This window comes from Anser anser (assembly GCF_964211835.1).
Source record: "Anser anser genome assembly, chromosome: 5".
Classification (NCBI taxonomy): Eukaryota; Metazoa; Chordata; class Aves; order Anseriformes; family Anatidae; genus Anser; species Anser anser.
This window is the reverse complement of record NC_139725.1, coordinates 25,396,149-25,422,957: the sequence shown is the minus strand read 5'-3', so window position 1 is coordinate 25,422,957 and position 26,809 is coordinate 25,396,149. Positions and strand designations below refer to the sequence as shown.

At 34.4% G+C, this 26,809-nt stretch overlaps 1 protein-coding gene across 4 annotated transcripts in view; it reads left to right on the top strand.

The window, feature by feature from the left end:
* Positions 1–26,809, top strand: part of DPH6 (diphthamine biosynthesis 6) — a 196,226-nt gene that overhangs the window by 122,386 nt on the left and 47,031 nt on the right. For all 4 annotated transcript variants that reach the window (XM_083839668.1, XM_083839671.1, XM_083839669.1 and 1 more), the window contains exon 13: positions 14,842–15,084. In XM_083839668.1, the coding sequence (XP_083695794.1) occupies positions 14,842–15,084 (243 nt within the window). The remainder of the gene's footprint in view (positions 1–14,841; positions 15,085–26,809) is intronic.

The window sequence follows — 26,809 nt, the reverse complement described above, 5'->3', positions numbered from 1 at the left end:
TTAAGTAAATTAGAAAGTGACCATTTCAAATGTAAATTTTGAAGCAGTGCAGACAAACTGTAGCTTCTCATAATGAATAAAGTCTTTTTTCTTCATGAACATTCGTTACAATTTCAGTTAAGGCAATATATATGTATGTATATACTTCAGCTACATATGTTTTATGATCAAATTTCATAAATCTTGGAGAATGTATTGCTGAATTCACTGTAGTTGTGTGTTACTACTAGTACATGAATGACCAGCTCCGTCAGAGATGGCTGGTTTTATAGATACTACATCCTTCTTGTAATGAGCTGGCACTTTTTTTTTTTTCTTTACCTTGGCACTTTTCATGTCTTAAATGCTTTTAATCACATACTCCTTATATTACATTGATTATCTGAAAGAGTATTGCAGCTTTAATGATCCCTGTTTTGTCAGTGTGAGAACTTAGCAGTATCCACGTAAGATGTTATTCAGTATGACAGTTACTCAGTTTATACTTCAGGGAAGATATCAAAGCTAATATCTAGTTTGTAGTGTAAGTAATCTTTCATGATTATCAGTTAGGATGATTTGGAACTGCCATCACTCCAGTGTCTCCTCTATATTCAGCTTTTCTAAAGGGTTTATATTTCCATTTGTTAATCTTTCTACTCTTCAATTGCAATTGCTAGAACAATAAATGTGAATATTTTTTGCTTCTCATTCTTACATCTATACTGCAAATAATAAAGTCTAAAATATAGCTGCTCTCAGAAATTGTCCTCTGATATGCTTTATCTGAAAGGATATGCAGGAGAAGATTGTCATGACTGCAGATTTATTGGACGTTTATGCGATATCTGTATGGTTATGTTAGTGTATATTGCATGGCTCTTCTTGCAATAGCTTTAAAGTCAGGTAATGACTGCTGGATTGACAGGATAAAAGTAGTAATAATAAAAGAGGGGAAAAGAAGACAACATGCATTTACAGTTGAGACTTTTAAAACTTGCTTATACTTCCTCCAGGTCATACAGATACAGAGGGAATGTTCCTGACCTGACAACTTCAAAAATTTTGATGAATTACTACTTAGATTTCAGTGAAATATTTTCCAAGCTTCGTGACTTAATCGTCATTTACGACATTTGTACTTAGCTTCATTTCTCTGATTCTCAGAGTGACTGAGATACTATTATATCTGTATAAACAGTGATAAATATGCCTACGGCACTTCATGAACAAATAAAAACAAATTTCTTCTTTCATATCTGCCCTATACGGTCAAACCATATGAATAGATACTAATATACAGAGTCATTAATGACAATATTTGAAGGCTTCTATGTTAGCTAGAACTGTATTTTTCAGTAAGAAGAAGTGCAAGACAGTAAATATTGCAGGAGGAGATCTTAAGTAAGAAAAGTGAAGAATGTTGGTCTCTATCTTTTATTAGGAATTCTTTCTGTAACTTTTCTGCTACTATCAGCCCATGGTCATTTGTGCTGGATTGATAAATACACGGCGAAATGTGGAAGAGCCACAAGCACTTCTGCTCTTACAACTAGCATGATTTGTGACTTTGCTCAGAGTATGTCTGACTAACCATTTGGCTAAAATGGCAGCACTATCACAGCCATTTCAGCTGCTATCACTGTCAATCCCAATGAAAGTGAATGGGTGTAATTATGAGATATTTTAAGGAAACATACTTTATATAGACAAGACCTTTGAGGGCAGTAAATTCTAGGACACAGGGAAGGATGTGCAAGAACAATACTTTCCACTTCAAATTACATGTTTCAATGTCCAATTAGAAAGTTGCAGTGGTTTTAGTACTGACATCTGCTTTGTGTCATAGCAGGGAAATAGTACAGATTTTCATTCTTTTTTTTTTTTTTTTTTTTACAGATTTACTTTGTTTTAATGGTATTTACACTTCACAGAATGAAAGCAAGAAAAATTTTACATCACCTTGCATGCCTCATATATTGTGGACCAGTTCTGCATCTAGAGTAGAGTTATAAACTATGGTTGCAAACTAGGTTGCAAACAAATTTTGCCTAAGGCATGAACCGTAAATTAAAGTAATAATCATCTTTGTAAGAGACAACTTTTTTCCACTGCTCTTTTAAAATAAAAAAGAAAGTAGGTCAGAGAAATTTAGGATATTTTAGAGTATGTACAGTATTGTATTGTTTGCCAGTACCTAATTTACAATTACAGAGCTGCATGAATATTGAAATGATTCAGCTTCCCATTATAAATGTATGTGGCAGTTTGGTTGTTGATCAGTTTATGAAGTTAATGCAAATGAAACTGTCTTCCTGTCAGCATTTGAAATATATAATGCAGTCATGTTGTATATTCAGGGACAGGCCATTGACAGTCAATTAACAAGTTTGATTGGTATGTCAACTCATTCTTTTGAATTGTTAATAGTATGTTAATAGCATTCATTTCTTTGTGCAGTCCCATTTGCAGCTTCACAGTTACAGCTATTTTTTATGATTCTGAGTAACCTAAAATAGTGCCTTAATAATAGATTATTAAACACCTGTCTGGTGTAGCTTAGGGAGGTTTTTCTAGACTGGGAGTTTGCAGTGGATCCCTTTGATATTCAAATCAACAAATGATAGCCTTTTTATTCAAAACGTAAGTTCTTTTGATGGTTAGCTTGTTAAGAAATATTCAGCTCCAGTCTGACCTGATCTGGTTTCCCATGGAAAAGATCTGATGCTGTTTGAAGGTTCATAAATGGAATGCCAATGACAATTTGTTGTTGACGTTTTGCTGCCTCAGCCTTCAGATGCTGCTGGTTGATATGCCGCTTTAGCTTCACCAAATAATGCTTGCAGGTAAATGATCTTCTGATTGATCAGATAGTTTCAAAGCAAAGAGTTCTCTTCTGTGGTCTGTAGTCATGGTTTTTAGGCTTGGAGGGGTACTTTAAAAGATGCATCAAAGTTGACAGATGAATCTCGAGGCAAGGAATGATGGGAGACAGCAGAATTATGGGAATATTTTTTAGAGAATAGCATATTAGTGAGAGTTTTGAAGACCTTCAAAGGTCTATCAAGCCAGCTCCCTATAGCAGGTTTATTCCTCCTTTATAAAAAAATTTAAATTGGGCACACTGGTTAACTCTCAGTTTCCTGTGTTGGGAAGGTGTTGAGCTGTAAAGATTTATTATTCTCTGATGGTGTTTTAAAGGGCTTACTTCACAATAATTTCACAATTATCTTTATCTGCGTCCTGGGCCTAGTCCTGCAAGGTGCAGCGCAGTGTCTGCTTCTACTAAATTTTGCATGAAATCAAAGCATGACATCACTTTACAAGGTCATGGTGTACAATGAATTGAATTCCTTTACTCAAATATCAGTGATACCATAGGTTAACATTACAAAAAAAAAAAAAAATCTCAGTTGGAATTACACTGTTTCTCCGCCTTTCTTCATATTACATGCATTATTCTTTCATACCTATCTTCATTTCCCATTAGCGTCTTTCTTGATTCTAACACAGCTATTATTCTGAAGAATCAGACTTGCTATTGAAAGTTCAAAACATACATTACAGAAATAGTTCATTTCTCTTTGGTTTGAGCATTTAATTATTCACTATCAGCGTGTGATATTTTTCTGCAAAAATGTGTAATTGTTTTTCTGTTGAAGAGAGAGATTTAACTCCTTCAGGCCTGAATGGCAGAAGCCTGGAGGTTGGTGGTTAAATGTTGAAAAGAGTTATATTGCCAAATGCAAACTCTGAAATTACACATTGAAAGGTGCTGTATTTTAACTATACTTAACTGGACTTCATAAGAGATAATTCTTGCTGGTTGAATTTAAACCAAACTTTTTAAACCAAAAATAAAAATAATCTTTCCACAACACTCCAAAACATTACTTAGACAACAGAGGAACAGTTAAGTCATTCAATTTCAATCCTGTATGCCAGGTAAATATCGTTAAGATTATGCAAGACAGTTTCCATCATTAGTTTTGGTGTTTGTGCTTACCTTTAAAATACTGTGCACTGTTTGGCTGATAATTAGAAGTGCTATCTGTTAGGCTGGAAGAACAAAAGTTTAGACATTTGTATTGACATGCAAGGTCATATTTCAGTGAGGCGCCTATAATTTTCCTAAAATTATAAAGCAAAATTATATATTTAAACCGTTCTCTGTATAATTTGTACACTTTATATATAGGATATATATATATAGGATATATCCTTTGTTTTTGAAGAGGTGCTCTGTTGGTTATTTATGAAATTCAAATAGCAAGATTTTCCAGTAATGCCATTGATATTGTTTCTAATTCATCATTTCTGTGTTTAAGTAAGCTTTAACCGTTATACTTCAAAGAGAACTTCTTGATCACATCTCATGTTCACATTAAGTTTCTCTAAGTATTTTTATTTTCAAAAATTTAAATTAAACTATTTTCCCCATGTGGTTTCCACTTTACTACATCACTTCTTAGGAAGTAACCTGAACATTTCACTAAAATTGTGTTTGTATAGGCTCATCTTGGTCTAAATGTTCTGCAGTGTAAGGCTTATTTTGTATTAAGAATCATTGTTATTGCTAAATGCTTACTATTTCTGAAAAATAGAAGGTAACCATGACTCATAGAAGTTTGGAATTCTTGGAATTTCAGTAAGTCGTTTCTTTTTTGGATAATACTGAATTATCAAGGTAGAAGTCTGGCTCAGGAATGCATCAGTTTTGACTGAACATTCATTGGAAAGTTTTTTCAGATCTTTGCTAATACTTTTTTTCTCTACAGAGTGTCTTCCTATCCTGTATTAACTTCTAGCGTACTGATTAAAACATTCATTAAGAAACAAAAAAGTAATATTGATTCAAGAACATGAGTTTATTTAAACAAAGTAGAACACAAAGTAGGCACTGAGATGTGCTTCCTGGGTTGCCCATTGCTGCAACACTACTGCCATTACTGAGCAAAAGGAATATACCAAAGAGATTTGAGCCTGGATCTCTGCACTGTTGCAGGTGATTATCGTAACCATTGAATTATTCCTTACTGCATTTTGCCTCTCCCTTCCTCATATTTACACCCTTTTAGTTTTAACACTTTACTATATGCCTGATAGCAAGGGGCTTGATTCTACAATTAGTTTTTAGTAGCTAAAATAAATGTATTAATAATGCAAACAAAAAGGACTAAGCACACAGTAATTCTACCAGCACAGGATCTTGACCTCACTTTGTCGTGTAAGATGGATAGAGACATGATTTCATCTTAGTTGGTAAAACACAAAATACCTATTTAATTATTAATCTATCAGTTACTAATACACTGTCATGTAGAAAATTCCATGAAAATAGGTGTTATAAGAGAACAATAAGGTGATCATACAAAAATAAAGAAGAAAAAAACAGGAAAATGTATAATGCAAAACTCTAACTACATACCTAAATGAATATATTTTTCGGTGTAGTATATAATTATAATGCTGTCCAAGCATAAATATATATATATATATAATTAAATTATTATAGGAACTTATTTTTTAAATGGTACATGTTACCATTTAGTCAATAAGTAACGTTCTGTCATGAAATGCTGCCAGTCTAAGAGAAAATCTGCCCTCTAAAAGGTGTGTCATAAAATCTGAGGACATAGCATAATGCTTTTTAAATTTCTGATTACACATTTAGGAATTTATTGATATTTTATATAAGCAAGTTGTTCACACTGCAGTTCTGATACAAAGTCAGTGCTTAAGGGTACAACAAGGAAAAATTATGAAAATATATATATGGATGAGCACAGTTAGTATGTTTCTGAGATTATTGCTGTCTTTCCATAGTTTTCCCTAGTTTTATTTGTTTTGTTAGGAATTTTTAGCCTTTAGGTTAGGCAATTGCATCAAGGACATTACTTTCCTAATGAGTGTTCTTCTCGTATTTCACTTCACAAACACTGTATTTCTGTTTTTATATGAGAATGTATAACACATTGTAACTGTCAAATTACAGATTCTTTTAATTTATAAATTTGTTCGTGACTTACTACTCAGAGCACACAGAATTTTAACTATTCCTCTCCTGCTGGATTTCGCAGGATGTCTATTTTAAATTAGACTTCTGCACTGAATAGTCTTTGACATACATTAAAGTGTTTTAATTTTGATTATTATTTAAGTAGCCAAAGATATAAGCACAACCCCCGTTTGACTGAGTATACATAGAGGATAGGTAAAGTATGAAGTCACACTATATTGCTGGAATAAGAACTTTCAGCTTAGTAATACTATTAATACAATTAACTCTTTTCAAATAGATTCTTGTTTTTATGAAGCTGCTTCTTTTGTGTCTCCCAGTTATCACAAACCTTTATGATAAACTATCCAGCGACATTCATGAAAGGCATATTTTTAGTAAGAATATTAAGCCAAGTGATGGCTGGGATAGAAATCTTTTCTGTAAGAATGGAATGTCATCATGTTAATGTGTTTCATACCCTGTGAATTACTGTAGTGTGATGAACAACTTTCACCTTTCAGTACAGAGCATTTCCCTCTTCTGTTTGTAATCACACTAACATATTCAATGGTTGTTATGAGTAAAGATTGTAAAGACAGGTAGGAAAAAAAAAAAAACAACAAAAACTACTCATTCTTCATCAGATTTTATGACCACAATTTTGATTCTTATATGCTGTATTCCAGAGCAGTTACAGCCTTGAGCAGTAGCACCCTTATAACCAACCATAAGGGTGGTTGAGGTGGTTGAAGTTGCCACTAGGTTAGTGGAAACATGAACTAACCTATTAAAAATTCAACCTAGAAATTTCTAGTGTGCCTTCTTGGACTGCAGTCATAGTTTACCCAATACATGAGTTTACTGTAAGTGGACATATGCAGTAGCAACTATACTTAATGTGAGCAGAATATGATGAGATCCGTAAGTATATTGCACATGTCTGTTTAAGGAAAAAAGTAGAGACAAGGTTTGTAATATAAACACATATAGGTATATAAGGTTATCACATCACTTTGTCTGTTTTCTTTATCTTCCTTTAGCTATTGTGTGTGGATGCAAGTACATTATAGTTCCTCTCATATATATACTTTCCATTCCCTTAGAGCCATTCCCCTAAAGCACAGACAGAAAAATGTAGAAATCAAGGAGGGAAAATGTCATGTGAACATACCATTTATTTTTTTTTTTTTTTTTATTATTTTTTTTTATACAGAGCTGAGAAAGAAAGAACGCTGATGTTATAAAGCTATCCTCATCAGAATAAATTTAGGATAATAATCATAAGTAGTCATAGTCACAACGCAATTTAACTGTGTGGGAACCTCAAATGAATGCTTATCTAACCTCTTGTAAGGTTTCAACAATTACCATTTAACAGAGGAAAACAAAAGTATTATTTTTTGAATTTCTATATCCTTATCCTAGCTGATTAAAATGTTTTTCATACTTCGAATTCAGCTATGTTAATCTATGAACTGAAAATCAGTGTTAATGATGAAATGTGAAAACTTCTGAAAAAAAGTACTTAAAAACTCCAAATAATCATCTGAAACTTTGATATCACTTGATGTTTTACACCGTTTATTTTGAAATCATACCTGTCCTAAAGGGTATGGTACCACTTTCTGAGTTTTTAGAAAACTTTACTCTTTCATTAGCCAAGGATTGGTGTTACTTACCCTGGAACAAGCATTTGATAGATCTGATGAATCTGACCTTTTTCATGAGAACAGAGACAGTATCTTCTTTGTATTATACTGAACTTGCTTCTAGTAAAGAAGAGTTATGATTTAATATACAATGCTCAGCACTTCTGCAGTCAAGTTTTCTCCCTTGTTATGAATATCTGTATTTCAAAACATTTTTGCCATATGTTCTGGTGTAAGTTTCCATTTCTCCTAAGTTAAGTCTCATTTTGATATTTCCTGCCTGTATTTCAAATCTGTGTCCATTTTTATTATTACAATTGGTGCACATTCTAATTTAGTATCCTCTGTGGGTTTCATTACCATGCTGTTAATCCCTTCTTCCATTGACTTAATGAAGATGTTAAATAAAATCAGGCCTAATACCAATCCCTACGGCACCCCAATTCAGTATGCTGGCATTTTCATTACTCTCTCCTTACAGACTATCAGCTAGTTAACAGCATTTATAATTAGGAGAGTTAAAAATAATTTACAAAGATGCTGTATCAGATATTTTAAGAATCCAAATGAATTACAACTATTATACTCTCTTATCTATGCATATGTAATTGTAATTCAAAAATGCAGTCAACGATGTTGGACATAATATGCATTTTCTAAAAAATTGGTATTCATTGCTCAATATTCCATTTCCACATTGTCATTTTTATCACTTTACACTTTTAGACACTAATCCTTTCCACCTTGTTTTTCTGGACCCTGAATATGCCTTTACTTTTCCTGATAAATACTGATTTTATGAAGTCTCTCCTTCCCCATTCCACCCCAATTAGTGTGGAATAGACTAATCTTAGCTCCTTTTTTTTTTTTCGTCTTGGCATCATCATTCAAAGCGATACGAATAAGAAATGAGTAAATGATAATCAGTTTGGAAGTTTTACTCCCATCTTTTAGATAAGGTACGCTTATAAAGCTGAGTGTTCTGCAGTTTTTCACAGTTGCCAGATTTTGCTAATACGGTTCTGTGAGAACTTGTGATTTTTTTCAAAAGCTTGAGAGGAAATGGTAGGCTTTGTAAAAGGTGACAGATTAATAGTCATGAAGACTAGAATTTCACTGTCCCAAGAAAGAAATGCATCAAGGAATAATACACTTGTTAGCTTGCTCATTTTCCAGTAGGGAAACTGCTCCTTTTCTATTTTGCAAAATACATCCTTTTTAGATGTGAAGAGCAGTTTATCCTCTACGGCAATTAAGTCTTTGAACTGCCTATTATCATTTTCCATAAAGGAACAATATGTACCATGTGTGCCAGTATGGGACATTGACCAAAATATGCATAGTAAGTAAAGAATATTTTACCTCCGTTTTCTTCATTTCATCCCTATGTTTTGGAACTCCCAAGTGCACCAAAATGGGAGTTCAGGAGCAGACTTCAGCTTCGCTGCCATACCCACATAGATGTATTAGCCTTTTTCACCCACTTTATTGGGACCTTTCCTAGATATTTATAACTACAGTTGCAGACTTTAAAAACTAGGTTTATTTCTGTTTTGTGCTTTATACACCCCTGGAATGTGAATGACAGCTTTTGAGGTGTTTTTATGTGAACATTTCAGTTTGAATCATCACAGAATCTTTCTCTTCTGAAAATCAGAAATGTGTAGGTTTTATTGCTGTCAGTCGTAAAAATTGATTCAGCATTGATTGAGACTTAAAATGTAACCAACACATTGCCACAGATATATATGCAAATAATACAATTTTCTGTGATGAGGTATAACAGTTTTTTAAAAATGTTTTTGAAGTTGAAACTTACTTTCTCTTATGCTTTCTGACCTGATTGTCCCTCTCAAGTCTGCACATGTAGCATTTTGTTAAACTTCAATGGGCTGCAGACCTTCAGGAAGGTATTACACAAGATTGTCTGCTATAAATCCAGCAGAGTTTAAAGGCTCAATTTGAATTATTTAATTATTTGCTTTTTAGAGAATTGCAGAGGTGTTTACCATTGGGCAGCATAGATTAGGAATAAGAGGTATTTGGATGTATTTTTGGAAGTCGATTTGATATCCATAATAATGAATATTGTGGCTTCTTCCAACGTATTGTTGATTTAGTAGCCCTTTTTAGAGAACTATCAGTTCTTGTGCATAGTACGTGGTACTTCACTTTGCTGTGGTTTCCAATTTAAAAAACACTGTTTTTTAAAGGTGTGATTCTAGAGTTAAGACAATGTGTTCAGTGCTTAATATGACCTTGTGGGACACTGTATCTTAGTTTTGCTAAACTACAGTTAAAAACAACAAAAACAAAACAAAACAAAACAAGTTGTACAGCCTATTTTACATCCATGACATTGCAGTATTTTACTTCAGTTCTTAATACAAAAATACTCTGTGGATTTTTGTTGTGGCCTAGCAACCCACAAATGTAAGTTCAAAGAGAAAAATTCAAATCACACTCTGATAATATAAAGTATAATTGTTAAGGACAATGCAAGGAAATGAGTGTTTTGTAGTCTTGCAGATTAAGCGATTAAATAGATTTTGAAACATATGAAGCTCCATCCCAAAATGAGGATTAGCAGGCTGCAGTCACAGCATTTGAAAACTGAGTTATAAATCTCTGAAAACTGTGGAAATGTTACAGATACTTCAATAAGATAGCAATAACAGATGCTATTGATTAGTTATACTTTTTTGACCATACCTAAGAAAAGATTATTTTGTTTTAGGAGAAGTTCTGCAATTTTGAGGGTGATAGGCAAGCATCTTACAAAGCTATAAGTAGGTTTTTATACTTTTTATTATTATTATTCAAGGCCAATTATAACTTCTTTTTTTTTTTAATTTTTCATTTAGGAATATATTATTTGTCTTCTAGTTTATGATTCTGTATTCGTTTTCTCAAAAGAAAAACTGTTTAAACCATGTATGATCAACTCATTTCTGGCATTTTTAGCCTACAAATGTGTAGGCAAAATAATTCAAGAAAAAACATGTGCATCATGTTGAAGTCTGTGATGTATTAGAACCATGTCAGTTAGGTGTAATTTGTGTTCCTAGTGTGAACTCAAAGCCTTTCAATTACCATTATTTGAACGGTACCTTTAAAACTTTATTCACAATAGGTAGTTGAATAAAAGATTTCACATTGCAAAAAGCAATTTTACGATCATTAGCTAAAATAAGAGGGCCCTAGGAAGAAAGGATTATCATATATTAAATAAAAAGTTCACCACCTTACAGCTTTAATCCCGTTAGAAAAGATGATTTCTAGCTAACTTAATCAGCCAGAGGTCTTTATTGCCTGGAGTATTAATTGATTTAGGTCTTCATTAAGGTCAGAGGTACACATGGCTGACCAGAGGCAGCCTATTAGCACATTGTCAGTTATGCTTATTTACATTGACTGAAAATAATGGTAGGTTATTTCACTGTTGGGTCAGAGGGTCACTGAATCTTTTGTGTACCCTGACCTGTTAAAGGGCAGCAGTCACTCAGACACCATACTGCATTCAGAAGAAAGATTTGGTTGATTACATATTGACTTAATCCCTTCCAAGAAACGTGTGTTGGTTCATATGGTGCAAATATTAACATTGTCATAAAAACCTATATGTGAATGACTGAATGTCTCTTAGAATTTTTCTGCACTTTATATATTTATGCCAGTTAATCACCAATAAGTTTTAATAATACCAGCAGGAAAAGTTTTATAAAGTTTTTTTATAAAGCCATTTGTTGTTGGCCTTTAATAACAACAACAACAACAACTTGGTGCAAATCTAGAGGTATCCTGTTACTTCTGTTCCTTTCCAAGTAGCAATAATTATAGCTTTCTCTGGTTAATTAACAGCTTAACTTAGTCCTTATGTCCAATTAAGTCTGTTTTTCTCCTTGTTTCTTTTCCTGAATTATATTTTGTGGGAGGGATCATCCTGAAAATGAAGATATGTTGTGTCCTTTCAGTGACTTACGATATTGTTAAAGACTTTTCCATGAGATAGAACAATTTGAAGTGGCACCAAGTATCATTCTGACTTTTCCTTTCCACTGTATCCTGGAATGCTTTCATTCCAAAAAGTGAATTCCTGAATGCATAAAAAATGAATGCAAGAAGGACAGATAGGAAAAAAAAAGTGAAATAAAATTATTTGCTGCTGTACCTTCTTTCCTCCTCATTGATGTGACCTAGCTCTGTATTAGACTTATCTCTAGCAGCACAAGTACAGTATGAAAAGCAGTAATTCTTAAATAAGAGCTTAGCATTCCTATCTGTATGAATTGCCTACTTTGAGGTTCTGGTTGTCTATTGAATCCCCTTGATTACTTACAGTTGTGCTAACTGAAACAAAGAACTGCCAAATTATTGTGCTAGCTTATCAAGACTCACCTTTCATTTAACTTGCAGTGACACAAATGAAAATGAAAAGATAAAAAAATCTGTAATTGCATGAGGCTCCATGTATAAACTGCTAGCCTTGCTCAAGCTATATTGGAAATAAATTGGTAGAAGTGAGCATTTCAGCAGTACAAGTTTTTTGTTTTGTTTTATATTTTTCTTTTGTCCAATATTTAATGAAATTTTAGCACTGGAAATATGCGTATTGGCTACAGTGAAAATTAAATCCTCAGTGTATGAATACATATCCATTATATTATAGTTTTGTTTCTCTGCTGAATTTCCTGGATATGCAAGTCCTCTAGACTTGATACACTGTGAATCTATAGTCTGAAAAATCTTCTGTTATCCTTGAAGATGCTCCAAAAGGATAAACTGTTGCAAAGTTCTAGCAGGGTTTTGTACAACACTTTCACAACACAAGGACTGACACCATACATTGTGACATCTCCTGTTGTAAGATTTCAGTACTGTGAACAAGATATTATGAAGTCTTCCCTGTTTTAAATGCTTTTTATTCTGCTAACAATTTTCTGTATAATGTTTCAAATATTCCAGAGACAACCTCTTGAAATCTGCTAAAACAGTGTTTTTACTGGTTTGCTGCTTTGCCCCTGCTGATTGTTTATTTATACTTGCTTTTCATGACCAAGTCACTGGGAAAGAGAAGAGGAACATCCCTCCCCCTTTCCTTACCCTAAATTATGTCCTCCTGAAGTACAGTTGCTGAAAACCTGTGGCCTCTTTTGATCCTTTTTCCCTCTTTCCCCCTTGTATCCACCCTTTCATAGCATGGTGGCATGTTGAGAATATTATTTTTCTATTAATTGCATCTTAAGATACAAACAAGTATGTTAGGAACAGAGGGGTTTTTAAAAAATATTTTTTAAAGAACTCTGCAAAATTCCCACTGAATCTGAGCCAAAAGCAGTGCCAATTTTGCTCAAATCCTTCAGAGATTTTTTTGACCTTGCTTATGACCAATGGTGCTAATTGTATCAGAACTATCCAGGATACTTTAAGAAAGTGCTATCTTGGTCCGTATTTCAAAACACTGACAGATATTTTATCGTTAATTAGTATTCATATTATGTCTCAAACAATCTGTTCAAGAATAGGGGAAGTGAACTGGTTGAACAGCTCTTCTGTCTACCTAATAATTAACATGGGTGATGCGTGGAAAACCAGGAGCCCAACAGAAAAAAAAGAATAAATATTGCTAGTGTGATTTTTTTTTTTCTGTAAAAGTATTAACTACCTGTATTGGCATTTTCGACTAATAACATGAATTTCACTTAGCAGAGGTGAAAATGAATGGCTTACTTTAAAAACAAACCTGTGCCCCTCTGAATCATATCTTCCTGAATTTGTTTCTCATCTTGTCAGTATGCCACTTGGTAGCTGGCTGGACTCCCTTGTTCAATGGCACATATTTTAAAATAGCACTACAAAAAAAAAAAAAAAAAAAAAAAGACCATTTGTTCCTATAAACTATTACTTGCAAATTTTTTCAAAATTCAGGATTATATATAGCATTATCAAAACAATATTTCAGATATTTTAAACAATTTAAATAGTTGATGAGTGTCAGTTGATATATTATGTTTCCTTTCTGCCTCCTCCCCCTCTTCAGCTGCTAATCATAGAACTTGTATGCCAAATTGTATAAGATACTCTTCCAATAGTTACATGTGTGAGTCTTTTGTGAGACACAGACAGTTACGAGGACAGATTTGGAGTTGCATATGGGTCTGTCACATGGTTTGATTGCCATGTCTTCTAGGACACAGATTTCTTTTTTAATTATTCTTAATTCTGAGGAATTTTTACAGTTTATACAGTAAGTTCTGGAAAATTTTTCCTGAAGATTCCTTGCACAGTCCATTTTCACTCTCTTTACTCATTGCAAATTGCTTTCTGTGCAGACTTCAAAGCTGCTTACGCCTACCTTACTTCCCATTTCTATACTTAGTTTTCTTTTGATTTGGAATAACATTCACTGCCTCACTGATCAGGAAATGTACTGACTTTCTAAAGAAGTACAGAATAAGAGGATGAAAAGTTTTGATATTTACATTAAGATTTTATAATAAATCTTTGAGATGTCTGAATAATAAGAATAAACATTTCCTTTGCTGGCTGCTATTCAGAAAGTAGGTCTTCAGAGTGTTGCCAGGAAGATTTAGGAAAATCAGCCCAAAGTAACTGCATTGCAGCTCAATTTAGCATATATTCATGGCATATCTGGCCACCCATTTAATTCAATTTTCAAAAGATTAATCCAACTCTTTAGTTAAATAACACTCTTTTGCATCTTATTTTCAGTCTGTAATTTCCTTTTACCTTCTGGACTGTCACGATTTTTATAATATTCTGAAAGAGAGCATGCATCATCACTCTGAAACTGAACACTGAAACAAATGGAACAGTGAAAAAATGGAAGCTTGCTTAAAAGAAATCAAGATGACAATATATTCAATATATTCAATCAATATATTTAACCATGTTGGGTCATCAGTGTGATCCAGCAGCAGTAACAGTCACTAACGTCAGATATTATTTTGAACTGACGCATACATCCATGTAATAGCTGTTAAAGTTTATTACAGTGCTGTATTCGTATAGTATATATAAATCCTTATCAAAAATGACTGTTAGAATGCCGTGTTTACAACATTTTTAGTGATGTGACAAAGGATGGCAAGGAAGAGTGGTGTTGGAAGAAATTACATGGAAAGGTGAAAAATGCTTCCTTTGTTTTCTCTGAATTCTCAGAATCTTACTGTTTTATTTCTTTTTCCCTAGGTTGGAGATGTTCTCTACTGCGCTGGACAGATAGCTCTAGTACCTTGTACAATGCAGCTTGTTAGTGGCAGCATATGGACAGAGGGTGTAGTTGCCCTCCGTCATGTTGAGAGAGTCCTTCAAGCTATGAGCCAGAAGACGGCACTCCATCACGTCATCACAGCAAGCTGCTATGTAACTGACAGCAAGCACGTTCCTGTTGCTCATTCTATATGGCAGAAGAAATTAAGAGAATGTAAAAAGGTAGCTGTGATATCCATTTTCTTCTTTCTGGGTTGTCTTTTTTTCCCCCTAAGTCGTGTGGTAATATCAGAATTTTCTCTGTACATTTCAGAGGGGTTCAAGTAAAGCTGGTATAATAACGTTTGATTGAGCTGTTATGTTCTGGCTCATAAGTGGCTGTGCACAATTGAGACAGAAAATTTCATAATAGAAAGTTACATTCATCACTAACTTTGTTTTAATTCCCCAAAGCAATATGTTAAAAAACTCTTAAAGAGCAGCCAGTTCCTCTAGCAAAAATGGGAACAATGCTGTATTTGAATTACCTCTGCCCATATATTTTTACATAATAGGAACTGGGTATTTTACTTTAACTTTTTATTACTTGTTCTGTTGAGATATTTTTTTTCCCATTCTTTCTTACAAGCAATATTGTCATGACAACTGAGTTTAGCAGTTTACTGCTTATTATTACTTATTATTCAGCTGAACTTCTAAGACCAGCATGGCGTGTGCCAGTCTGTTGGTTCACCCTAGATGATCTCTAATAGCATAATAATTTCCCCAGTGATTTATAATCATACTATAATAATTTCTTTTGTGTATGTACCATAGTCGCAGAATACTCTGCAAGCATTAAAAAGGTATTGGCCAAAAACCTTAAATAAATAAAATGTAGCTACTTCATAAATGGGTAAACAAGAGTAGTTACTGCAGAATTGCTATGCAACTTAATATAACTTACTATAGTTTCTCAGGGAGATAAATGGCTTGTGTTAATACTACCACAGAAGTCCCAAAGTCTTTTCCTTCTGTTTGCTTTCACTTTCAGTCTTTGCACTAGGCACTTGTCTCTGAGTGAAGAAGATGTAGGCTTTGTATGGAAACTGACACAATCAACCTAGATTTATTAATAAAGTAGCCTCCTGAGTACCCTCCTCCAAGACCAAGTGAATTGAATTTGAAACATTCCTAGTCTTCTCTGTAGCACTCTAAGTCTGCTAAGATCTGATTGTTTGTGTTTTTAATGTAAAATTTTTTGGTTTGTTTACACCTTGCAATTTCTATTCTAGGGCATGCTGTCAGGTGTTTTTATATGTTATGGTATTCTTGGTGAATGCCTTGGTGAAGAGTTGAATTTTACAGTATATTTGAAATAGGTCAGTTATTAAGATCCTTGTGTACTAAAAATTCACCAAAGTAGCTAACCTGCAGTGTACAGTAATAACCTCACCTTTTGTAGTGCTGTTGAAAAATGGTCATACATTTCTATGGATTGGTTTGGAAACAGTAAAAGTGAATTAGGAAAGACACGTTCTTCTAGATAAGACATTATTCTAGTCACACAGAAGGCTATACCAATATTTTCAAATTCATGAATGCCCTAGGTTTTCTTTTTTCCTATGAGGGATTATATTCCAAAGCTTGTGTCATACTGAGGAAGCCCTCAGCCTTGTTTTTGCTAGCCATATTTATATCAGATCCTAAGACTTTCTGCAGAGATATTAATATAGTTCTTAAGATAATGCTGTCTGCCATATTTAAGGGTTTAGACCGATGCTGCAAGCTGTAAATGGAAACAGCAAGTATGACACCAGTGCATATTCGAGTATATCTTATTAACATATTATCTTAAGGTAAAATCTTTTAGATGATTTACTGTCTCATGATGACTTAGAGGCAGTAATTAGAGACATTGCATGTAGTCATAGTAGCATTAAGCTAATTCAGCGTAGAGAAATTATTGTCAGAAAGTGTCCTATATAGTCATTTTGAAAAGCTGAGAATGTTTTTTGCTATGTGACTGGTTAATAACATGTACCATGACCATGTAGCCTACATGCTTTCTCATTTGTAATACGTGCAGACACAGATTTCAGGGAAGATTGGTAGTATTTGCCAGTTCTTTGAAACTTTTCCATTTTCCAGATATAATCTTTTAGGTCTCCTGTAATTAGTCTACGTACCAGTGACTGTTTATCTAGTCTTTCCTTTCTTTGACTTAATGAGATCACTAGGCAGTTCTTTCAGCTACTGGAAAAATACCCCATGAGGTTGCTTACTTTCGGGTTTTTAATATTATCTGTCTCTTATCGCTTCCTGATTGCTCAAGCCATAGTTTAAAAAATGGATTGCTGCCTACACTCACTTCTGTGAAGAGTTAGCTGCCTAACAGGTTTCAGGAATGTTTAAAAAAAAACATCCTAGAAGAGCATCAGACAAGTCTATAGGATGCTTATCAATCTTAATCTGTGCTTTTTAGATCATATTCATTAATGAAATTATCAGAAATAGCAAAAAAATAAATAGCAGATGAAGTAAAGAGTGCCACAAAATGATCTAAAAATGCTTTGGAAAAATGTAAAATATCAGTGGGAAAGAGATGTTTTTAGCAGCCAGATGTTCGAATTTCCCTATCATTTTGTCAAAAGGAGATTCAGAACTGAATTTTTCCTCAGGCTAAGCATACTTTTTGATTAGTAATGTTTATGTGCACAGCAAAGGATAGGAAAAGATGTACCAAATGCTTCTGCTACAGAGAACCAGAGGGAGGAATTGTCCTGTCCTGAAAATATAATTGATTATGTAATTGTTAATGCAAATAGATGTTCATCAATAGGTTTTGTATTGGAGGAGAAGTGCTAGCCAGTAATAGGAGAAATGTTCTTTTTGTCTGATTCCATTCTCAGAAGAAGGAAAATGGTAAAGTTTTCTGATAAATTATTAAATTGCACTTGTCCCTAACTCCACAGAATCACTGAAAACAGGAAATGTAGTTTTCATACCTCTTAATATTTTATTTGAAGTAGCTTGTAAAATACTGTCTTACTGTGTGGAAGCCAGAACAGAGTAGCTTTACTCTAAAGGCATCTGTATTTAAAAATATAAGTAGCACATCCCTCATTTGTCTTAGTTTTTGTTTTTTGTTTCTTTTTGGTATACCAACACTACTACAGTTCTGTTAGATACAATGACATGAAATAACGCTCTGTTTTCTGCAAGTAAATTAAGTCAGCCAAACCAAAAAGTATTTTATTATTCTTGAACTTTATTTCAAGCAGCAGACAAGGGCATGAATCAATAGCAACCTACAGATTGTTTAATAAGAGCAAATGGTGTCTCAATTGATATTGTTCTGCTTCCGTCATCCATGGAAATAATAGAGACTGTGCAAACAAAACAGTGAAGCTCAAAATTCATTTCTTGTAAACTAGACATTATAAACCATACATTTAATTATGTTTTTAAGAAAGATTTTAGACTTTACAGTTCTATTTGATGAATGTTCTGGGTTTAATAGCAAAATGATGGTGTATTATGATTGAGGTATTTGTATTTAGCACACTGACTAGATCATAGGCATCAAAATTATTAGCATTCTGTCACAGTGATGTCTGGTAAATATCCTCTACCTAAGTACTACTGGTCAGCAACTTCAGTTGAATCATTCTATATATTTTATATATAGGGACTGTATAAACATATTTCAGTGTCGTTCCGTGCTACCTGTACAACTCCTTTCCACTGCTGTCATCCTGCTTTCCATGGCTCCAGATGGTCGCTGGGTGTCTGTGCTCCGGTCCCTGTTCCCTGGAGCCTTGCTGCTCCAGTACCTCCCTGAACGTTGCCTCCCGGAGCTCCAGACACCCACAGCCATCAAGGATCATATTCATAGAGCTGGAATCTGGCCCTGGCCCCGTCTTCTGCCTGCATCAGTTGGAGTTGGCATGTTATTGGAAAAGCCATTCGGGATGGCAGAGGAAACAGAAATCTGGTGGAGGGATGGAAGGCTGTAGCCTCGAGGAACCCACTGTGGAGGAAGAAAAATGATTGAGGAGGGAAGGATAAGACAGCAGCCTCAGTGAGGACTCACTCCAAAGAAATACTAAATCACTGGGCTGAAAAAAAATATCTCTGGATCAACTTTGTGAATGTACACAAGAGCGATTTCCTTTGTTAAAACTAACAAGGTGTTGTAGAAACTGAAACTAGAATAGGGGAGTCTAGGTAAGCAGTTAAGTTCTGTGGATAGACAAGAAAGTTTGCATCGTTATTAAGGTTGTTGTAGAAATTAAAGTGAAGGGAAGCAGTAGTTAAAATCAAAAGATATAGAGGCTGCAAAAATAGAATGGAGACAATTATGCAAACAAATAATCAAGGCCAAATCCTGGGAAACATAATTGGAAATAACAGATCCAAGTGCCACCCTTCAGCAGCTTCCACCACCCCATTTTTAAGATGTACTCCTTCCATAGTCTCTTCAGGAGTCCTAATAAGTTTTAAGCTCTCACCAGCATACTTTGGGACATTTTGACACTCTCAAGGAGATACCTTCGGAGAGCTTCTTTAATATACTTTTCAGAAATAGTAACAATTGTGTGATAGTGTGGTAGAACAGTTTCCACCTAATCCAGTAGTTAGCATTTACAGCTTTTTTTTTTTTTACTTTTTTTAAAAGTAGCAAAAAAAAAAAAGGAAAAAAAAAAGAAAAAAAAGGAAAAAAAAGCTTATAGCATCGCTAAAACTTTCTGGAAGAAGAACTGACAGTTTTCCAATTAAGTCTCATCTTGTGTTTTTCTTTACTTCACATCTCTTAATGACAGTGTCATGTAATATGATGATTTTGTAAGTGGTTTTGCTAACTCATTCAGCAGAGTAATCAATAGAAAAAAATAAGCCAGATGGGTTGTAGTCCATTTGTATTGGGTGGGACAGATGGTATTATTGATAGATGGAAATATTCCAAATAATTATTGTATAATGATATAACAGTGACTGTGCCTGCAAAATTTTATTAATTTACTTTTTGTACACACTTGATTCAATGAGGATTGAGTTGTACTGTTTGGATAGAGCTCTCACTGTATTTAGTTCAGAGCTGAGTCCACTCTCTACCTTCTTTTCCTCCTCCCTATGGGCTTTCCATGCAGAACCATCACTGTAGTAATTTGTTAGTGTATTTTAGGTCATGGATTATACTTCTGTCTGTGCAGCAGACTCCACTAGATTAATAGAGATGGGCAAGATCGCAACTACTTTTTTCTACCTCTGAATGTCTGCTCTTTGGTTTGTTTTGTTATTCTCACTGACATGAGGAGAAACATGCTGTAGTGTCTCAAGATTGCAGGCATTCCAGCTTGTTTAACTGCTCTGTTTTATTATTCTTACATTTTGCTAATCCCCAGCAAGAGTGTGTATAGCTAGGCCAGTAAAATAAATCAATTTTGATAATCCGTGTAATAGATATTGGCTTTGGCTGTTGCTGATCAAATGTACATTCCATGAAAAAGTATTAGTAGTTCAATTTTTCTCTGAGTTAAGAGCACATTAACTCATTTAAAGCTAAGTTTGGAGGCCTATTGCTGCTTTTGAAATATAGTTCTTGATAAACATGACTGAATGATAAAAATGAGTTTCAGCTCATATTTTGATTTGATGTTATACAAAAAAATCTGAGGCAGATTTTCCAGAACTATCTGAAATGTTATCTCTGATTTCTTTGCCATACAAAGAAAAATGTATAGGTAAATACTTTAGCAAATTTAGTACTCAATGTTTTGTTACCACCACAAAGTTTCGCGTTGCCTGTATTTGTGAGTAATCCCAAACTAGTGGTGAAGGGAGATTTTGGAAAGCTGGATGAAACAATGAAAACAATAGTTTTTTGTTAAGAATAGAGGAGAGGGTTGCATAGAAAGACATTTCATGTAATTGCAGGATTGTTATAAGTTCTAAGACCACAACGTTCACTCTGAGTTATTTTGTTAACTTTTATTTAATTTTAGGCTGCTCCCGCTGTATTTTCTATAGTCAGCCATGAAAAATCTACCTGGCAAAATACTTCATGTGATGTGAAAAAATATGTGTGTTTTGGCTTTTATAACACAGCTTTTGTTTGTTTGTTTGCTTGCTTGCTTTAGTTTTAGTTTTGTGGTCCTCTCTTTCCAATAAATTGCTGAGCAAATGTAGATTTGAAATTTCTCCTACCTACCTTCTTCTAACAAGAGCTTTCCTTTTTATGGAGGAATTCAACATGAGTGGCTGTGATCCTGTGGTTGTTTCAAATCCAGCAAAGAGTGCTAGAGCTGACTTTCATGCTGTCAGGAATGCCAGTCAGGTTGTTGACAATGTGTGTCTTAGTATCACATGATGCAGAAGTGACGGAAAAAAGATTTGCAATGTTTGATCTGATATATATATTATGAATGGGTTCCTTGCAGCACTTAAGTAGCTTGGTGCCAAATGTAAGTAGCTAAATTTAAACCCTTTTGTCCAGATTTACAAACTGTTTAGATGTCAAAAGATGTAAATTAGCCTGAACCAGATATATTTTTTAAATATCTCAGATCAGTCATCTAAAAGCCTCTGGGCCCATTATAGGGAACACCTGCATTGTACCTTCCTTGACGCCCCCACAAGTACCATTCATACTACCATACATCTTTCCATTTTGCCTACAAAAGTTTGCAGAGTCGCAAGGTAGTTATAAACAAGTTATTTCCAGAACCAGAAGCTGTCTAGCTGTGTGCAGTGGTTTCTGGAGTAATTATGTCTTCAGTGCACTCATTTAGAATGGCACCATGGATCTGTAAAACGGCAGTGTGCTGCATTGTTCAGATGTGCACGTAGTATTTGAAGTATGCAGACTGGCATGAATTTAAATAAAATTAATGTATTCTGTGACTCTTTATCCTAAGTAGAAATAGATTATGCTCAAATAGTGGAAGTCAAAGCTTGTTCTTATTGCAACAGATTGGACAGAGTTTAAGATTCTTTTTACCTATGGAGAAAATTACCATAAAACCTAAAAGGAATATAAGATAAATAAATAAATCAAAGCTTTCTGTGAGAGGATATGTACTTTTTTAGCATCATGAACAGATTTTGTAAGTCTGTAATATTCAGGTACGTTTTTGTATATTTTATCATACATACTAGTTAATACTTATGTTGAATACAATTGTTATATTTCCAAATAGTTTGTAAATTCCATGCCCTATAGACAATAGTGTAGGTAATACTAGTTTAACTGGTCTTCTTTTACTAGCTTCACAAACAGAATAGTTGAAATGTAAGAAGAAAATGAATGTTATAAAGGTATAAATGATAGATTAAAACCCCACTACATTTACACTGTAGAAAAATCTTGCATGGACTAATTAATGTAATTGGTAATTTTAGCAAAAGCAAACTAAATATTTTTGAAAAGCATTGCCACAAGCCAGTAGCTATGCCTATCAAAAATTCCGTAGGAAGAAAATACATGTTTCTGTTTCCTTTTTTTGTCTCATCAGGTTTATAACATTTATTTTGCTACTAGATGCTATTTTGAGTGTTCTACAGTTTGATGTATTAAAGCAGGCTTCTTTTATGGCCCATGTTAAGAACAAGCAGTGCATTCAAATAGCACAGTGGTAGTGGGTCTTTCATCTTGTGCCTGGTGTATTTCATTTCCCCTGTGTTAGGATTAAACAAAGCTTTTGTATTCATTTGAAGCGACTGTAATGAGAATATTTAACACAGGTCAAATGCAGATAGTGGAACTCTGGAGGTCCTTGAAACTATTCTGCCTTTTGACACCCGGTCACAATGCAAAGTAAAAGAATTGCCACTTTCCTTTTTCTTAAAAAAAGGAAGATTATAATGCCCTATTTGTAATATTAGTGGAAACTTAATGAATTTTAAAAAGGAATATAGTCAACAAAAAGAACAATGAAGCAGTGTACATGTTCTTAACTAAAGCCATTATTATAAAATGAATATATATATAAACATATATAAACATATGATTGCATAAAGTTCTAAACAGTGTACATGAATTTAACCTGTTGTAGAACATAAACATAAAATATGAACAACATAAGAAAGGGGAGGGTTTCTTACTCGTGTGAATGTTGGTGTAGATAGATAAAATCAAATCCTCAGCTGGTATAAGGCAGCATAACTCTCTGACTCTCATGAATTGATTTACACCAGCTTATTTGGCATTTACAGGTAATATATACATGCAAATTAACTTTGTTTTTCAGTTAGACACAGTGAAGAAACACATGTCAAGTTGTTCAGGGTAGTAAAGAGCCTAGTTCATCCAGGTTGACTGATTTTCCCCTGGAGCAGTCCCTTTATAAGAGTTTTTTGAGTGATTCTTCATCTCCTTTGCTGAAAATATTAATTCTGCTTTGAGCCTGTCACTTTTGTGCTAAGCAACAGGGCATATATGCATCCAGTGTTTTGCTCAGACCAGAGCCTCTGGTCAAAAGTCTTACTTGTGATGGCTGTGAAAACCATTAGCAGAATTTCAGCCCCAAGTCTGGTACCTGTTGTCAGTGCCTCTATATAGAGGGTAGGATGCCATTTTGATTTAAAAGTGATGAAGGTCCTATTTTCACTCAAGAAACTTCCCTATTAAACTGCAATCCTAATTACATGTAGGGCACTTTAGATCTCCACAATGAAGGAACCAACCTGAGGACATTCATCAGCTCTGGAATTCTTCTGTTCTCATCCAGATGAGTTAATCCTGCTGATCAGGACCAAAAGAACAGCTAGATTACCACCTCAGCCTCCATGTTTTACTTACAACTGGTCTGTCCTAAATCTGCACTACTTTCCAGTGGAAATACTGTCTTACTAGTGTATAGTACAGTCCAAGGGATCCTACTAAATTCCAGTACTTGATTATCTTGATCTCTGGTTCTCTGTGCTGGTCATAATAACAATTTCATTCTTTTCCCTTCTCTAAAAATATCAGAGTGCTTTTAAATCCTGTGTGCGTATATATATTTAAATCAATTATAGATATTTGATTTCTGTACTCAAAAATGTCAAGATAAAACAAAATATATATTTTTTTTTCTGTACTCCATTTTTAAATGAGTATGTAAGACAGCCTAAAAGTGAACTAGCATTATATGAAATCTATTTAAGTGTTTGCATAACAAAAACAACCAGTGCTATGTGGTCCGTACTCAGTAACATGCATGCCAGCTCAGCAGTGAATAATCACTTTCAGCTTCCTCTCTGTATTTATTCAGCTTCATGGATGAAAATTAAAAATGCTTCCAGCTGTTGTGATACATGTGTATAGCTCTTGTCATTCCTTTAGTTGTAACACAGCTGGTAACACTTGAAATCTAACTTTGATTTCATTTTAGACATTACTCAGTGTTAATATTATGCAGGTCTTTATGCATCTCATTTATAAGCACCTTTGTAGAAGCATCCTGACCGTCTCCTGTAGTTGACAAAGTAGTTAACTTCTTCATATAACCCTATAAAGAAGGGAGTGAGCCTCAAAGAGGAAAATGTAACTGTTAACTGATGAAAATACTAATTGTCAATCATTTCTAATTAAGTCAGTAATTTTGGTAAAGTTTTGTCATAATTTGTCAAGTGTATCTTTGCATGGAATTGTAGATATCTGTTCAGTAGTGCATAGTCTCCCTGTGCATGTTCTGCAGAATGACAAGGGGAGATGTATAGATATATATTTTCACTTTCCCATCCTCCCCATACACATATATATGCATATGGATAAATATACATACATACCCAAACACATCCATGAATATGTATTTGTATTTGTCATCAACTTTTAACTGGCATATATATTAATACATGTTATGTAAAAGCATTTTAACTCAAGCTTGGCTTATCGTTTTTAGGTGCCTAAAATTAGTTATCCTGAAATTTCTGTCATTAGCGGGTATACTGGGTCTGGCTGGGGTGGAGTTAATTTCCTTAGGCAGTGGTGGAGAGTACAGCCAGGACAGCTGACCCAAATCTATATTTGATATTATTGTTAAAGGTGTTTGTCTCAATGAGTGAAAGTCTGGCAATTAATAGGAGTTTAGGAGTGCCACCAGAATTTTCAAATTGGTTTTCTTCTGCCTCCAGTAGCATCACAATTTTCTTCACTATGTACTGCAAAATTTAATTACAGGTGTAACAGCAGTAGCCAATGGTGCTGTATATCTGCTGGTGAACTTGTGCCTGTAGTTAGACTATGTGAGGTAAGAGCTGACACTTGGTTTGAAAATTAGCTCAACAGCTCAAGTTCAAAGTTCAGAAGGAAAGTAGACTTTCAAAGAAAACATCTTTGCAATCAGGGTCTGAAATTTAAATTCTGAATCATAAAATCAGCTAACCTTAATGCCCAGAAAGCAGATTTTGACCATTAACTTTTCTCGTTTTCTGTCCCATTTGGGTACACATTCTCAAATGAATTTCAAGTGGAATCTTTCCATCTTGAACGTCCTTAATTCAGTTCAACTCTCTTTTCTAAGTGCTTATTTTTGACACTACACATGAAGAATAAAACCCTCAGAGTGACAGTCTGTGATCATGTTTCATGTGGCAGACTTCATTTGCTTTCAGTTTATATTGCTATCAATTTATGACTTTGTTCCTTAAATAGTTATCATTTTTTCCACATTGTAACTGATATATTGAATGATGTATGTTTGAGAGGTATTTCAAGGAATCTTAACTCCAGTCATTAACTGGTTATCTCTTGGCTCAGGAACCTTTAGTTTGTTGAGAGGAAGTTAATATTTTTAAAGCAAATAAAACAGCTTTTTAATGTGTAATTTTCTTATCAATTTTACATTTTCATACCCTTTTGAGTATCTAGCATGCAGTGCTGGAATTTACATTTAGCTCTGCAGGAATTGCTTTAAATATTATTATTACCAAGGAAGAAATCAAAAATCAAAGTGAATTTTTAGTACAATAGCGAGGTATAGGAAGGTGCAATTGCAGTAACAGCAGCCTGCATTATTGTATAGAGCTAACTCACAGCTTGACAGAAAGTCCCTGCTGGGGAGGAAATGTAGGGGAACTGGCAGGATTTTGCTATATCTGCTCCCTACTGCTAATAAGCTTTAACCTGTTTCATTTTTATTATGCTTACTGTTTAGATATTTTGCTTCCAAAATTATATCTGTAATTGTGAGAACACATAAAAGACAGCACGACAGGTAGGGCTGTTTAAAAATTGAAAACTATCAGCAAGGGATATTAAAGGCCATAATGAGTAAGATGGTTGCCTTCTTGTTGTGGGTTTTTAGCGTTCAGGCACAGTAGTGCTGGTAGAAAGACTGAGTGTAAGTAGTGGGTAAAACAGATTTCAGAGCTTTAGGAGCTTTTGCAGCCAGAAGGCACCATCAGATCATTTAGTCTGACCTGTATATCGCAGACCATTGCATTTTACCCAGGTATTCCTATTTTGAACCCTGTGGGTGTACTTAGCCAAAAATATATCAGACCTTAAGAGTTTAAAATATTTTATGCCACAGGTTGAGAACAGAGGGACTGAGCTTCCTGTGCAGTAGGAATTGTATTTATTAGGTTGGTATGTACACGTGGTACAAATGATTCAAAGGGAACTGGAGTTGTTTGGTCTGGAGAAGAGGAGGCTGAGGGGAGACCTCATCTCTCTCTACAACTACCTGAAGGAAAGAGGGTGTCAGTCCCTTTTTTCAGGTGACTAGTGATAGGACGTGATGCAACAGCCTCAAGTTGCACCAGGGGAGGTTTAGATTGGACATTAGGAAGAATTTCTTCACGAAGAGGGTGTTCAAGCATTCGAACGGGCTGCCCGGGGAAGTGGCAGAGTCCCCATGCCTGGAGATATTTAAGAGACATGTGGACGTGTCATTAAGGGAAATGATTAGCGATGGGATTCAGTAGGTCAGGGTGATGGTTGGGTTTGATGATCTTGAAAGTCTTTTCCAACCTAACTGAT